Source organism: Sinocyclocheilus rhinocerous, unplaced genomic scaffold (genome assembly GCF_001515625.1).
Source record: "Sinocyclocheilus rhinocerous isolate Xijiao unplaced genomic scaffold, SAMN03320098_v1.1 scaffold1002, whole genome shotgun sequence".
Lineage (NCBI taxonomy): Eukaryota > Metazoa > Chordata > Actinopteri > Cypriniformes > Cyprinidae > Sinocyclocheilus > Sinocyclocheilus rhinocerous.
Genome location: NW_015623463.1, coordinates 311,228 through 326,758, shown reverse-complemented (window position 1 = coordinate 326,758; position 15,531 = coordinate 311,228). Strand labels below are relative to the sequence as shown.

Below are 15,531 nucleotides of genomic sequence, written 5' to 3'. Positions count from 1 at the left end.
ACAGACAGGCAGCAGCTAGTGAGGCTGGGCAAACTCACATCCAGGACTATCGCCATCAGCACTGGCGCCCCTCAGGGTTGTGTTCTCTCCCCACTGCTCTTCTCCCTGTACACGAATGACTGCACTTCAAAGGACCCCTCTGTCAAGCTCCTGAAGTTTGCGGACGACACTACAGTCATTGGCCTCATCAAGGATGGAGACGAGTCTGCTTACAGACAGGAGGTTAAAGAGCTGACTGTCACAACAACCTGGAGTTCAATACGCTCAAAACTGTGGAGATGATCGTGGACTTCAGGAGAAACCTCTGCCCAGCCTCCAACATCTTTACAAAATATTCCTATGTATGTCTGTACTTTCTTCTGCACTCGCACTGGAAGCTCCTGTCGTCAAGTCAAATTCCTTGTGTGTGTAAACATACTTGGTAATAAAGCTCTTCTGATTCTGAAATCTGACTTTTTTCTTACAGTTCTGCGTTTATCTCACAATTCAGACTTTTTTCTAAAAATTCTGAAATTCACAAGAAGGGAAAAAATTATTAAACTTGCGATTCTGAAGAGAAAAAAGTCACAATAACCTTTTTATTTGTATTATGTGGAGAAAAAAGCAGAATTTTGAGATGTAAACTTAAAATTCGAATAAAAAAGTCAAAATTGTGAGATTAAAATGCAATTATGAGTTCATAACTTGTCAGAATTGTAAGATAAAAAGCCTTATCAATAAATATTAATAATTTTTCTATTCCTATGTATGTCTGTACTTTCTTCTGCACTCGCACTGGAAGCTCCTGTCGTCAAGTCAAATTCCTTGTGTGTGTAAACATACTTGGTAATAAAGCTCTTCTGATTCTGAAATCTGACTTTTTTCTTACAGTTCTGCGTTTATCTCACAATTCAGACTTTTTTCTAAAAATTCTGAAATTCACAAGAAGGGAAAAAATTATTAAACTTGCGATTCTGAAGAGAAAAAAGTCACAATAACCTTTTTATTTGTATTATGTGGAGAAAAAAGCAGAATTTTGAGATGTAAACTTAAAATTCGAATAAAAAAGTCAAAATTGTGAGATTAAAATGCAATTATGAGTTCATAACTTGTCAGAATTAATATAAAAAGATAAAAAGCCTTATCAATAAATATTAATAATTTTTCTTTTTTTATTCCATGGCAGAAACAAGCTTCCATAATTGAATTATTGTTTACAAAATATACAAAATAATTAAGCCACAAATAAGAATGCATTAATTGCCCTGCATTAGATTTCAAAAATTATCAAAGCGGCATCTGCAAACAAATTAGACCTCAGAATTAATTTCTAATGTTTTTTAAACATTTGAGATATTATTATTATTATTTTAGACTACAATTTACCACATAATTTGCTACTTAATCATTATTTTATCAATGCAAAGGTCAAAATTTACTTTTTGGGGCCCCTGTAAGTTGGTGTGAGCTTTAAATATCCTTATTGTCACCAATTCAAGCATTTTCTTATTTCAAAATTTACTTTCAAAACTTTAGGGCAAAAGCCATCAGCTCTCATTAACAGAAATATATGTGAAGTATGTAATTGGTTGCATGCAGCATTTGTGTCTGTCAGACAGGGCAGGTCAGATTTCAGATTTTTGAGTCATTTAACACCACTTCACCCCAGAACACTGTACAGTGCTTTCTGCTCTTAAGTAACCAAATGCTCTCCAGCTCTTACAACACATTTTAGGAGGACAGAGGTAATGCAAAACTTTACATGTCCATGGGAAGAGCTGCTGACAGGGATCGATTTTCCTACTAGGTTGTACAAAATAGCATAAAAATAGCATACAAAATAGCAGTTACAATGAATAAATGAATGAATGAAACAATGTATCATCATTTACAATAGCAAAAGTAGTTGTGAAAAGTTGTAAAGTTATATTATAAATGTATTTCTAATATAATAAATTAGATAGGTTAGATAGCTTATAACAGGTTTTGAATTCAAGAGGACTGCTTACACATAAATAGATTATCTAGTAATGCAATATTACATTATCTATTACATTATTAACTCATTTTAGACTAATCCATAAATTGAGCACAAAACGACTGAACTAATTGAATGAATGAATGAATAAATAAAATAGGCAAAATATGTATTTATAATGTAGTTTTTAAGTCAAATGTAATTTTAGTAAAGTAAATGCATGCTTTAAACTCAAGAGGACTGCTTAAATATAAATACATATTTATATAATACATCACAAATTATGTATTTATAATATTTTGTGACTGTAAGAATGTAACTCCTGTTCGATTTTAATTTTAATTTTGAGGGGAAAAAAATAATGACTATCATACATTTTACCATGATTTACAGAAGGCACCCACTAAAACGTCTGTGAAACCGTTTGTATAACAAAAAAATCTTGTCAGGCATATTTAGGACATTTAAAAGCCTCTATTTAATTATCACAGTACAGCCCCCAAAAAGTGTAATTTTAAATCTTTAGCCTACCAATCCTTACCACTATCCTAGGCTTTACCCATTTGTCAGCAATAAGTTTTAATCATTTAAAATGCAATAAAACGTTGTATAATCACTTATTTTCTTTAATGTATTTTAATAGGTACGGGTCAGAATAAGTATGTTGTTTAATTTTTACATGTGCTAGCCTATGCTGAATGACGATGGAACATTTATTTCACCCATATTTTGACATTTTAGTTTCGAAAATGTTATTTGAAACACTTTATTTGCATCTAATATGCTTTCTGTGTGTATAAAATCGCTTTTGTACATTTAATTTGATGCAGACACCAAAATGGGACGACCTGGCATGTACACCTTGCACAGAAAATCTTCAATCGACTCTTCATGCCTGTTTTGGAGAGAGTGAATCGCTCACCGATAACCTGGATGATCTCAGCCAGAAGCACGCCGTCGCTCACGTCCTGCTGCAGGTCTTTAATCAGCCGCTTGTGTCCCGATTTGGCCAAGTAGTGATTCGCCCAGTCCGTGTAGATCTGTCAACACGAAAGGAGAAAGTTCGCTTAGATATCCATCCATCAAAAAAAAAGTTTCACACAACTAGGATTCACGACATTCATGCAAGCGTGACTGCGCGAGGATTGAGCGCCGAGTCTCTCCGCTCTCTATTCAAATCCGCTCCATTGTGCCTCATTCAAGTTATTCAGCACCAATAACGCTCAAATTCTCCCGTCTGACATCACAGAAAAGCCCCTTCACTGGGGCAGGTGGAGGGAGACCCAGAGGGAGCTTAAATTAAACCTCTGAATGGGTTTGAAAGGAGTCATGTTTGGAGCGGGTCTGTCCAAAAACATTCCCGCGTCCCCTTACAAGTAAAGGAAAGCGGTAAACAAGCAGTGCAACAAGCATTAAAACCCACGGAGATGCCAAAACCGTCACGTTATTTTGGAAAATAAAGCTTCCATAAAACATATCTTTAACTTAATTATGCAAATCTTCCCAGATCGTGATGTAGATATGTGGGGGCGTGTTAGAACGAGCCGTTTTAGGCAGGCGTGGTTGACTCTTAACTTTTATAAAGAATATCTCTTTGGATTTGAGACTTTAGTCTTTGCAAATTTACAGATCTTCTTTATGCACCAAGAGCTTGTAACACTCCAAAGAGAAAGGAAAAAATGAAATCGCATCATATGACCCCTTTAATTCAAGCATTTAAGTACATTTATTAACAAACATATGACCATGGCTGTTTTATACACGTAGTAGCTATTACTATTTTGTAGTTTTTATTACATATACCATGATATTCTTTGAACTTACATGTAAATACCATGATATTTTCCCATTTGACTTTAGTATCACAATCTGAAATAAAATAATAGCCAATATAGGCTATAACATTGCATAAACCACAATTAACATGAATGAAAAGTTTTTTTGTTTGTTTGATGTTTTGCAAGCTTTATGCACATAATCAATGGCCATGCAGGCAGTAGTCAAACACATTCCCACAACAGGGGTTGAAGAGCTTGTGTTGTGTGTTTGATGAGTAAATAAAGCCTGAGTGTATTATTGCAGTGTTACTCATGTGAGGAATCCGTTTTCTTGATGGGAAAAACAGGTGCACCCTGAGTCCCTGTGCCATCAAAATAAACACATCACACGCTACCCCTCGATCGCTCTCGCTGGAGTCATCTAGACATAAAACAGCACACAAAGCCCATATAATTATGGAGAGCAATGACCAAAGTCAGTGGAGAAATGTACAAATCCAGCTCATGCTTTGAAGGTTTGTGGGTTAAATGAGTCAGATGTAATTAAAGGTGAGGTGAAGGCAGTGAAGTGAAGGTAAGGGTAAACATGCCTTCAAGCAACAAAAGATCTTTTGAAATTACAGATGACACTTGTCTGTCAGACTGAACCTGCTCACCACCATGTAAACACTAAAATAGCTATTAATGTCATAAAAAAATGTTGGTCAAGATACAAATTGAGTACATGCATTGCATTCAGTTTATCTGTTAAGTATTCCTTTCAGTCAATTACGACCATATCAACATTTGTAACAATGCCGTAATAAGGTTTTTTTTTTTTTTTTTTTTTTTTAAATGTTGGACTGGCTGATACAATTTTGGCATGTATGTAGAATTACACTAAAACAGTGTTTAAAAAGTATGTTAAAAAGTATTTGTTCAACAAAGTATTTAACTATTAAACAGATTTTCTTGAATATTTATCATTATTTTTTTTATATATTTGTCAATACTATGCATTTTCTTTGTAAAAGTTGAACTGAATACTTTCATTCAGCAAGGATGCATTAAATTGATCAAAAGTGACAGTACAGTCATTTACATAGTGTTACAAAATATTTCTATTTAAAATAAATGCTGATTTTTTAAGTTTCTAATCATTAAACAATCTTGAAAAAAGTTTCCACAAAAATATTAAGCAGCACAACTCTTTTCAACATTGATAATAATGAGGAATGCTTCTTGAGCAGCAAATCATCATATTAGAATGATTTCTGAAGGATCATGTGACACTGAAGACTGGAGTAATGATGCTGTAAATTCAGCTTTGCATTAAATACATTTTAAAATATATTAAAAAATAGGAAACAGTTATTTTAAACTGTAATATGTTTCACAATATTGCTGTGTTTACTGTATTTTTAATCAAATAAATGCAGCCTTGGTGAGAATAAGAGCCTTCTTTCAAAAAAGCATTAAAAATACTTTTGTGTGTATTTCTTTATGTGTAAAGACAGTAAATTAATGTCTAAAACGGACTTTATGAAGTTAATGTAGTGTATGTATCTGTATGAAAACAGTGTTCAATGGGACATTTTCCTTTAAAGCAAAAAACAAACAAACACTTGATTACTCACAAGCATCCATACATGCCATCTGAATCAGCACTTACGATGAATTATGCTGTGAAATATACTGACCTTTATATTCTGAGTCACTGAGGCATGATGCTTCAGTCCCACTGCTGTAAGAATATTGTGACAATCCCTCATCTCTCTCACACACAAAAGCAGCACTTAGAAATCCAGCCCCATACAAATCCTGCTTTGTTGTGTGGATGTCAAACCAGCATCTACTATTTCTGCACTCTTCTGAGCTCGTGGCTTTGTACAGTCCACTCTTGACCCGAGCATGAGCTGTTCTCTGAGTTCAGACATGCCTTTAGGGCTGATCTGTCACTGAACAACTCTGGAGAACTGAACAGGTGGCTCTTACACGCATTTGCTAATGAGCGTGTTTAACTACCTGTGTGAGTAAGACGGGGAATATCAAACGGCAGTTCCTGAGTGTGGTAACTTTCAACAATTTAGCAACAGCTGTCACTTGGATTCATCTTTAAGCTCAAAGCGGGGAGGTAGAACACTGTTCAACTACAAAGACTCTCATGTCAAACACTAATCACAGGGCTGTTTGTGTTAGTCACAGACACAGAATTGTTCCCACAGACAGAAGCTACAGAACATCCATTCAGGTTCACGAGAGAGGTTTTAAATAATACGGTACTTTAAGGTAATTACAAAAGATTATTTACTGAGGTGAATGTGAGGTCAGATAACTGCCCTGCTAACAGCTTAGACAAGCATGCATTTCCATGCATATTCAGGCTGGTTTGCAATAATTTAACTTGTGGACTAACTTTTTTTAATTTTATTTTTAAGAAATTGATCATTTTTCAGCAAGAACAACATTTAAGAGATAGTTCACCAAAAATGAAAATTCCGTCATCATTTACTCACACTCACACTCATTTATTTTATTTTTTTATTTTTTATTTTTTCCTTCTGCTGAACATAAAAGATGTTTTTAAAAATGTGGGTAACCAAACAGTTTCTGGTCCCCATTAACTTCCATAGTATTTTTCCCAGTAAATGCTGACAGAATAGGATAGATAGATAGATAGATAGATAGACAGATAGATAGATAGATAGATATTTTTGGTATAAAAAAATGGCACATCACTTTAAATTTATCAAAAGTGACAGAATATTTATATTGGAAATAAATGTTTTGTATCCATCAAAGAATGCTGTTTTCAACACTGACAATAATACAAATGTTTCTTGAGCACCAAATCAGCATCACAGGAATAAATTACATGTTAAAATATCTTAAAATTGAAAGCAGTTACTTTTAAATTGTAATATTATTTTACAAAATTACTGTATTTTACTGTATTCAAATAAATAAATATAAAAAACTTACAGACCCTAAACTTTTGAATATAGTTTAACTATGCAGCAAAATTCTTTAACCTCAAAATATTCTAGAGACAGTATTTTAAATAAATAAATAAATGAGCTCAATTATAAACAATTCAAGAGACACAAGTAGTCAATGTCTCTGCACTTGATAGAGTGATTTCTACCTCTGGCCTCTAAAATTACTTTCATCTGTAAAATACAATGCATTGTTGATTTTTTCATTGTCGTTTAACCTGAGGATTTACTTGAAGATTTTAAAGACGATCATTTGTTTTTCTTTGGAATAACATTCATCTGTGAGACCAGAAATATAAGAAGTAAAGAAGTAGAAATATGCAAATATTATGCCACTGAAATGATACAGAACATTACTGAAATTTGACCAGTCTTAAATAAGTGAATAAACTTTTGCCATTTGTTGCTTTTTACATGTAGCTGACCTGCGTGAAGGTGCAATCTCTATAGTCCTAAACATAAAGCCAATCTAAACCTCAATCAACACACAAACATCTCAAAAGAGCTTCAGCTCAGCTTGCGGTAAATAGCGCAGTAAGTGGGGGCGTGTTAGAACGAGCCGTTTTAGGTAGGCGTGGTTGACTCTTAACTTTTATAAAGAATATCTCTTTGGATTTGAGACTTTAGTCTTTGCAACTTTACAGATCTTCTTTATGCACCAAGAGCTTGTAACACTCCAAAGAGAAAGGAAAACTTAAAATTGCATCATATGACCCCTTTAATACTATAGATTAATACTTAATACTTAGAGTGTTTTCAGTTTGTTTATTTTCATATAAAAATACGGCATGCAGTTGCATTAAACAATGGTATAAACATCATTCAATGTAAATTGTGATAATCGTAATTAATAATCACAATTACAATTTCAAGGGAATAATCGACAATTATGATTTTTGTCATAATTGTGCAGCCCTACCAGACATATCAGATTATGACTGCTTCACCTAATAAAAAAATTAAATTAAATTAAATTAAATAAAAAACACTAAAGCATTGAATTTTTATTTTTAAATTAAATTAAATTTGAATCATAATTTGCAAATAATCCTAAAAGATACTAATGGAATAAAAAAAGAATACTGCTAAGGATTCCTATCGCAATTATAATATATTGGAATTATACAGTATTTAAATAATTATAATAATTCAAAAAAGAGTGTACAGAATTACTGTTGAAATATTACTATATTAAATTTAATTTAATCTGAATCATAATTTGCAAATCATCCTAAATAATTCAAATAAAAATTCTGTTAAACATTCATATTGGAATTCTAATTTATTGGAATTATTATATTATAATAATTATTACAATAATAATTTGTAACCGATATTGTAAATACGATTCTACAGAGTAAACTGAGATTCTCAATAAAATACTCAAATAATCATAATTAAGCAAGTAATGTATAATTATTCTGAATTTCAGTGTATATATAATTAGTGCTTTAGTTTCAGTTTATTTAGTAGATAGTAGTATATTTAACTGTTGTTAAGGGATTCTTAGAATTATTTATGATTGGTTCAACATTTTTATTGTAATAATTTTTATAATATAATTGTAATATATTAGAATTCCAATAGGAATCCTGTAGATTAACTAAGGATCTGTTCTACTCATGATTGCAATTGACTTTCATTTCCTAACTCTTTCTTTCTTTATTTCCTTAGTTTCTAACAAATCTTTCCTATTTCCTTTCATCTGAACAATGATGTCTTCAGTCTGAAGATCTGATGACTAACCCAAATAACAATAGCAAACTTTTATGTAACCAGATGAATGCTTCTTTTCCTGCCTCATTCACTATAAACACATCTAGCTGATGGCCTCTAATGGTTTACTGTTGAGCTTTAAAACTGTTTTTTTTTTCACACAAACATGCAGAATGTATATGCACACATACTTATGCAAACACACACATGCACATGTACAGAGAGGAGCAGAGTATGTGGGAGGTCTCGAGAGGTGCTGACAACAAACAAGAATGTGTGTCAGGGTGGTGAGAAGGGTGACGGATGCTCCACAAACCCCCTCTGCACCTCTCCATCCCCCTTTAACTTAAGCTGACACTCTAAACCAAACATGTTCTGCAAGTTTCAAAGATTGAGCCTATTGCACTAGAATAGATCATGCAAGACCCTCGAATCAAGACCTGGCAAGTTTACTCACACACGTAAATCTGTATGTTAAACAGAACAGTATTGAGTATGGTTTTGTATGAAATCACTTTCACCCTATTAAAATCTGAAGTTAAGAAAGGTCTTCTCTCCTGCCATCTGTGTTGTGTCAGTGTGGTGCTGATCTGGTGCAGCAGTGGTGTAAAGTGAGTAATTCTGCTCTGGAGTGTCTAGATTAGAGCTCTAATCTAATAATGCACATGGCCAGACACACACAGCACAGATGCCTCATTTATTTATGCTCCTCTGTTTTTAACCGCCCTACAAATTCAATTTCAAAAGCAAATGTATTCTTTCCTTCAGCTAAGCTTTCCGGGTCACTCCAACTTGACCTTAATGTTCATTATCTCGCAGTCAAGAGGGTCCATTTGCTGGACCTGGTATTTAATCAAGAACTGTCTATCTGTATATCCTAGATCTATTCTTCAATCCATCCATAAAATGACATATACACAACTATTCAAAAGGTTGGTGCCAGTCTTTTTTTTTTTTTTTTAAGAAATTAGACTTTGCTCAGCAAGGATGCATGAAAATGATAGTAAAAGTGACAGTGAAGACTTACATTGTTTAAATAAATGCTGTATTTTGCACTTTCTATTCATCAAAGAATCTATCAAAGAAAAATGTATCACGTTTTCCACAAAATTAATCATCATCACAACTGTTTTCAGCATTGATAATAATAATAAATGTATCTTGAGCAGCAAAGCAGCATATTAGAATGATTTTCTGAAGGATCGTGACGAGTACTGATGCTGAAAATTCAGCTTTATCATCACAAGAATAATACAGTTTATTAACATATATTCAAATAGAAAACTGTTATTTTAAATTGTAAAAATATTTTGAAATGAAACACATGCAGCCTTGGTGAAGCAGAAGAGACTTCTTTCAAAAACATTTTCAAATCTTACCAACTTTTGAATGTAAATGTAATTTGTAATTGGCTTTGTTTTCCATGTGCCATAATCAAATTCTATGATTAACTGCTTCAAGGACATTTTGGCCAGACCACAAGCAAGATAAAGGTATTTCTCACTTCTACTAATTCTATGTAATAATTCAAGATATGCAGTATAGTGAAATAATGAACTGCTTTCCTGAGAGCGGTGCAGTGAACGTCTCTGGCTGATTTGTGTAAGGTGTGGTGGATGCAGTGAAAGTGAATGAGCAGTGATTGATTCTTGAGGTCAAGCATTATAACGAAGGGAGTCAAGTCGAGGTGAGGAATGTAATCAATTACATCGTCATGGTAACAGAGAGCGCCCTCTTTCATTCGGCTTATATATTAGAACACTTGGCATATTTAAGAGGTTTCAGTTGTTTTTGTTGAATTGGCCATTACAGTACTCATAAAAATGAACTATTGATGGCCTACCTGCGACGGAAGGAATCTGCTGGAACATTAAAAAAAATGATGGACTGGCCCCCTCAAAGTCCGGACTTCAACCCCATCGAGCAATTTTGGGGCGAGTTGGAAAATAAACTGGACAGATCTATTGTATATTCAAAGGAAAGCCTTTGGCTTGAGTTGCAGAAGGCATGGGATAACATTAATGTTGAAGTTCTCAGGAAATATACTGACACTATGCCAGAGAGATGTGCTGCTGTAATTGCTGCAAAAGGTGGACATACCAAATATTAAAGTTAAAAGTGGATACGACTCACTTCATCTGATTTTTGTTGTGCTCAGAGCAACCATCTGCATTGTTACGCGTGCTTCGCATACGCCCCGTCCCAGAGTCTTAAACGGCGTACTAAACAGTGTTCATAATGTCTTATTTTTCTCTTGTTTTCTCTAGTTCCTTATTGGTTGAGCTGGGGAGACGAAGCTATAAAGTGGAAGGAGGCGGACCCTCCAGGGCTCTCTGCCAGCCACAGTTTGCTCCGCAGCGACATCGCTACGTACCTTTTCTTAGTTTGTAATTTTAGTTTGGAGTGGGGAGTCCCAGCTTGTTTCTATTAGTTTAGCCATTTCTACCTCTGTTGCTGGGCTCCCCGTCTCCTACTTTTGGTTACTTTTGTGAGTAATTTGTGTTAAAATAAAGAATTATTTGGAAGACACCAGCCGTTGTCCATCTATTATGTTATGTGTCCCTTCCGACTCCTAGATCCTTATACAGGGACCGTAACATGCATGTTTCGTGAACATTATGAAATGAAATCATGTTTTGGAGGTCAATATTTCCAAATTACAGGAGAGAGCGCATCATTCATTTATTTTTACACATAGATTAAGTCTATTAGTAAACCTGTTAACAGTTTAAAAATAGGGGGAAAAAACACCTAGTATTATTAGTTAATAAAAAAAAAAAGAGTATAGCTTCCCCAACACTGGAGGATTTTGTATTGCATTTGATGCCGTGTGTTAAGCGTGTATTGTCACACACTGTTCTTATTGTGTCTAATGTGTGTAGCCACTTAGGAACAAACCAATGTTAGTCATTACCCAGAACTAGGACAGTCATTGTAATAGGGGTGAATAGATCTATTACCCAAGACAGACAGAAAACCGCTCAGGAGAGATGCTCTAAGGGAAATTAATATCCACCTCTTTGCTTTTGTCCTGCTTATTAGTGATAATATCAGCCAGATTTTATCCAGAATAGTTTAATTTAAAAGACATACACTGGAAAAACGACTTTTCAAAGTTGTGAATAAAATAAATTTTATTGGAGATTTTTTTTCGTTCTACTTCAAAATTCCATATTTAATTCAGTGTTATTTGTCTTTTCTTTGTAACTATTTGTGAAATTTACCTGGAAATTTCTGAATGAAAATTGTTTCAAAGTAATTCCTCCAAAGTTTTTTCAGTATGTGATCAAAAAAGACCAAAATAACACACACACACACACACACACACACACACAGAGACAGGGTCAAACTGAGAGCAGGGTATCCAACATACAGGAAGACACTTTAGGATTCGGCCATAATCACAGAACACACACACACACACACACACACACACACACACACAGAGACAGGGTCAAACTGAGAGCAGGGTATCCAACATACAGGAAGACACTTTAGGATTCGGCCATAATCACAGATCTTTTTTCGTAAACGATCAGAAAGAAACAGCACACAATTAAAGCTTCTCATTCAGACAGACAGGGAAAATAAAGAAACACACACTATTATATTCTGAGCACCCAAGACAAAGCAGCACAGTCCTTTTACCCGCATGACAACTCAAACAGACGCATTTCATCAAATTCGGTCGCACACACTGAGAGCTTTTGTAAATACTGAAAAAAGGTCTGTCCTTAGTTTTCTCATGCCCCGCTCCCTGCATCTCTGCCGTGACCCCTAAACCGTAATTATACTCCCCGCGTGACCTAAAAGTGCCCTGCTTTTAAGTATTTTCCCTCAGCCTGTGATCAGATTTCGGCCTAGTTAAATTAGCCGTCCTCTCACCCATCAGGGAAAGGAAACCTCAATCCCTGAAGGAGAAAGGACCATTTTAGACAGTTACCACACAAAAGCATGAAGATGACAGAGGAAAAAGACATGCCTGAGTGTTTTCTCAGTCAGAGAAACAGCAGAAATAAAAGCAGTCCTTTAATGCACACTCCACCAACTTAAAATGCGCTAACCTACGCTAGGCCAACCTAAAGTATAATAATAGCACTTTTAAAGAGACATTTGATTGAAATATCTGGTAGGAGATTATAGCCTTAATTTATACTAGTGATGTGTAAATCCCACACAAATTGTTCTTTTTGAATGATTCTTTTTAGGCATGCATATAAGGAACATACCATGTATTGGCTAAGAAAAAAAGTGTGATTTTTTCCAGCATTGGCCAATATTGCATATTTAATTGTGGACACCTATTTGCACCTATTTTCATATTTTATATACAGTAGTTCTGTCATCATCTACTGTAGTGCTAAATTAGCAGTAGATTATCAGAAGAATTAACAGGAAAGTTAATTCTAAATTCTAAAATGAATTATTTAAGAACAATTTCTTGAAGACCATTTCTTATAATAAAATATGTTTCACTTTCTTATAATAAAAGACATTATCTATCTATCTATCTACCTTCAAAATGTTGTTTATTTTTTATGATATTATAAATAATATTTAATATAATAATATTTAATATCTTATAAATATATATATCTTTAACATATTGGCCATTTGTAGGTTATTTGTAGGTTATTATTACTTTTTTAGTTAGGAAAGCTGTTACAGTTAACAACAACAGATAATTTCAGCATCGTAGACATTTAAAGGACAAAGTATAACTAAGAGCATAAAATATTTACATATAAAACATTGTTTTATTAATAATTAATTACTTCATTAATAAAAATAATAAATGGAAAGCTAAAAATGATTTATGTTAAAATTAGAAACAGCAGGTGTTTTGCGCGTGTGGCTTTGGCCGTGTCCGCCGAGCACCACAAACACTTCAAGTGGCTTTGGCCTTGTGCTAACATGACAAGCTCCAAGAGCAGCTCTTGACTGCTGCCATGTCTGTGGTTTAGAGATGAAAGCGTGAACATTAGATTGATGTGAGCGCCGGCAAATACGACCTCTGGGACTGTGAGAGTTCAGTCGGGATTAAGAGCCACATTCAGACCAAACAGAAAGCAGGAAATGTTTCGCCGTTCCCCTGCTTTCAAGATGAAGAACTTGACACGGTACTTCAATGACGGCTCAAAAAGTTCAGCGCCATCTGCGCCAACCAGAACACGGCACTTGATGACACTCGAGCTGCGGTTCTCAAAATAAACAGTGCACTTTTAGATTCAACATATTCACACATACAATCTGCCATCTGCAGGGCCGGGGCTATGAGACACATCCAGGCTGTACTGAAGCGCCATCAGCTCTAACAGACGGGTTGATGTGGGTCTGTCTTCTCAGCAGGACACTAAACACCATTAACTACTCCTCACCTTCAACCACCAGACAGCTGTCTGCTCAGCCTGTGCTGTATGAATAAGTGATTTGATAGAAACCAATGCTCCCTTCTGTTCTGCTGAAATATGAATAATGACATTTGTAGATTTTGCTTCAACCCACAACAAAATGTAATATAACCTCCTGGAGTGCTACAGTATAGCATCCAGGGCTCGCAAAATGTCAAAATCCCAGGTACTCTTCAGATTTTGGCAGCCCGAAAATTAATTTAATTAAAATCAAAATAATGGATAAATGTTGTGTTTGTGGTAAACAGCCACAGATCAGGAGCAGACTCTTGTGTGAAAGCTTCTGTACCACACATATGGACTACATAAGCACTGCAAACGGAGTCTGAATAAATGTCTAAAAATCCTGATTAGAGTATTACTATAAATAATTCTACATGATAAAAATAAGGCTTTTAAAAAATCGGTATCGGTGATTGTATCGGCAGATACTGCTTTCTGTGATTGGCCTCAAAAATCCTGATCGGAGCACCCTTAATTAAAATATTTTTTGTTTACCTGCATGTCATGTAACCAATAGTCAGCATCAGAGAACCATCTACATGTTGTTAAATTAATGAAATATTAACTTCTCAGAGTGTACTTTAATTTTGAATATATCAAATTAAGTCTGTATTAGATTGGACGTCTCTAATTAAAAGTAGGCGAGATGTGTATCTCACCCTCTGTTGGGTTTGAAAAGCACACAGACCAGGATATTTAATGGTCCAATGATGAAGTGAATGAACGAATGTGAGGTGCTTTCAGCCTTTGCTCTGATTCTTTCTTCCCGCAGTGTCACTGCAATATTCACTGCTGATATGATCGGGTCACACTGACACGTTTCAGCCTCCATCACACACACATCCGACCTTAAACATATTCAGTTCACTGGCACTTGTGCTGGGCTGCACATGTAATCCATAATTAAACAGCTCCCCTTATCACCTCATCTCCAGACAAGCAATAAGACCTTTGTGGCTTTGACGTGCAGAGGATAAGACCGCGACACCAGTCACATAGGGTGTGCATGGATTAATAAAGAGGAAATATAAAGGGTGCTTTCAGAAATGAAACTGAATTCTTTATAAGCTGAGCTGTTGCTGTATTATTACCTGTCAGATCGTCTAACATAAACACTGCATCACAGCAAATACAAGCAAAACCCTGCAGTGTTCAGTTAACAGAAGACATCATAACCAACAACAAACAACAGACTTCTGCGTTAACGTATAGTATGTGACTCTGAATAGGTCTTAAATCCAAAATAAGTGAAACCTTGCAGTCTAGGTTTTATGGTAACGGAAAACATCATATGCAACAACAAACCAGAGCTTTCTGGCACAACGTACGAGAATATAAATAAGTATTGAATCCTAAAGTTTAAATGCATTAAAGACCTGATTAAACATTAAAAGTGCTTAAAACCAGGTGAGACAAAATATGACCAGCAGTTAAGAAATTTTTCAAAAAAACAAAAACCTATATCAAGTTTTTTTTAAGTCACAGAAAATATGCAAAAAAAAAATAAAAATGCAAAAATGGCAAAACAAGTCAAAATGTTTGCATATAAAATGCACAATTTGCAAGGTGTCAGACTGCATTAAAAAAAAAACAATAATGTAAACAACATAATACTTGTAATATATATAGTTTAATTAAATATTTTTAAATTAATAAAATATATAAAGAAAATAATAAAATAAAAATATGAA

General features: G+C 34.5%; 1 protein-coding gene across 1 annotated transcript in view; it reads right to left on the bottom strand.

The window, feature by feature from the left end:
- Positions 1-15,531, bottom strand: part of LOC107746189 (neuron navigator 2-like) — a 220,775-nt gene that overhangs the window by 86,231 nt on the left and 119,013 nt on the right. The window contains 1 exon segment of the mRNA XM_016560341.1: positions 2,880-2,997. Coding sequence (XP_016415827.1) covers positions 2,880-2,997 — 118 coding nt within the window.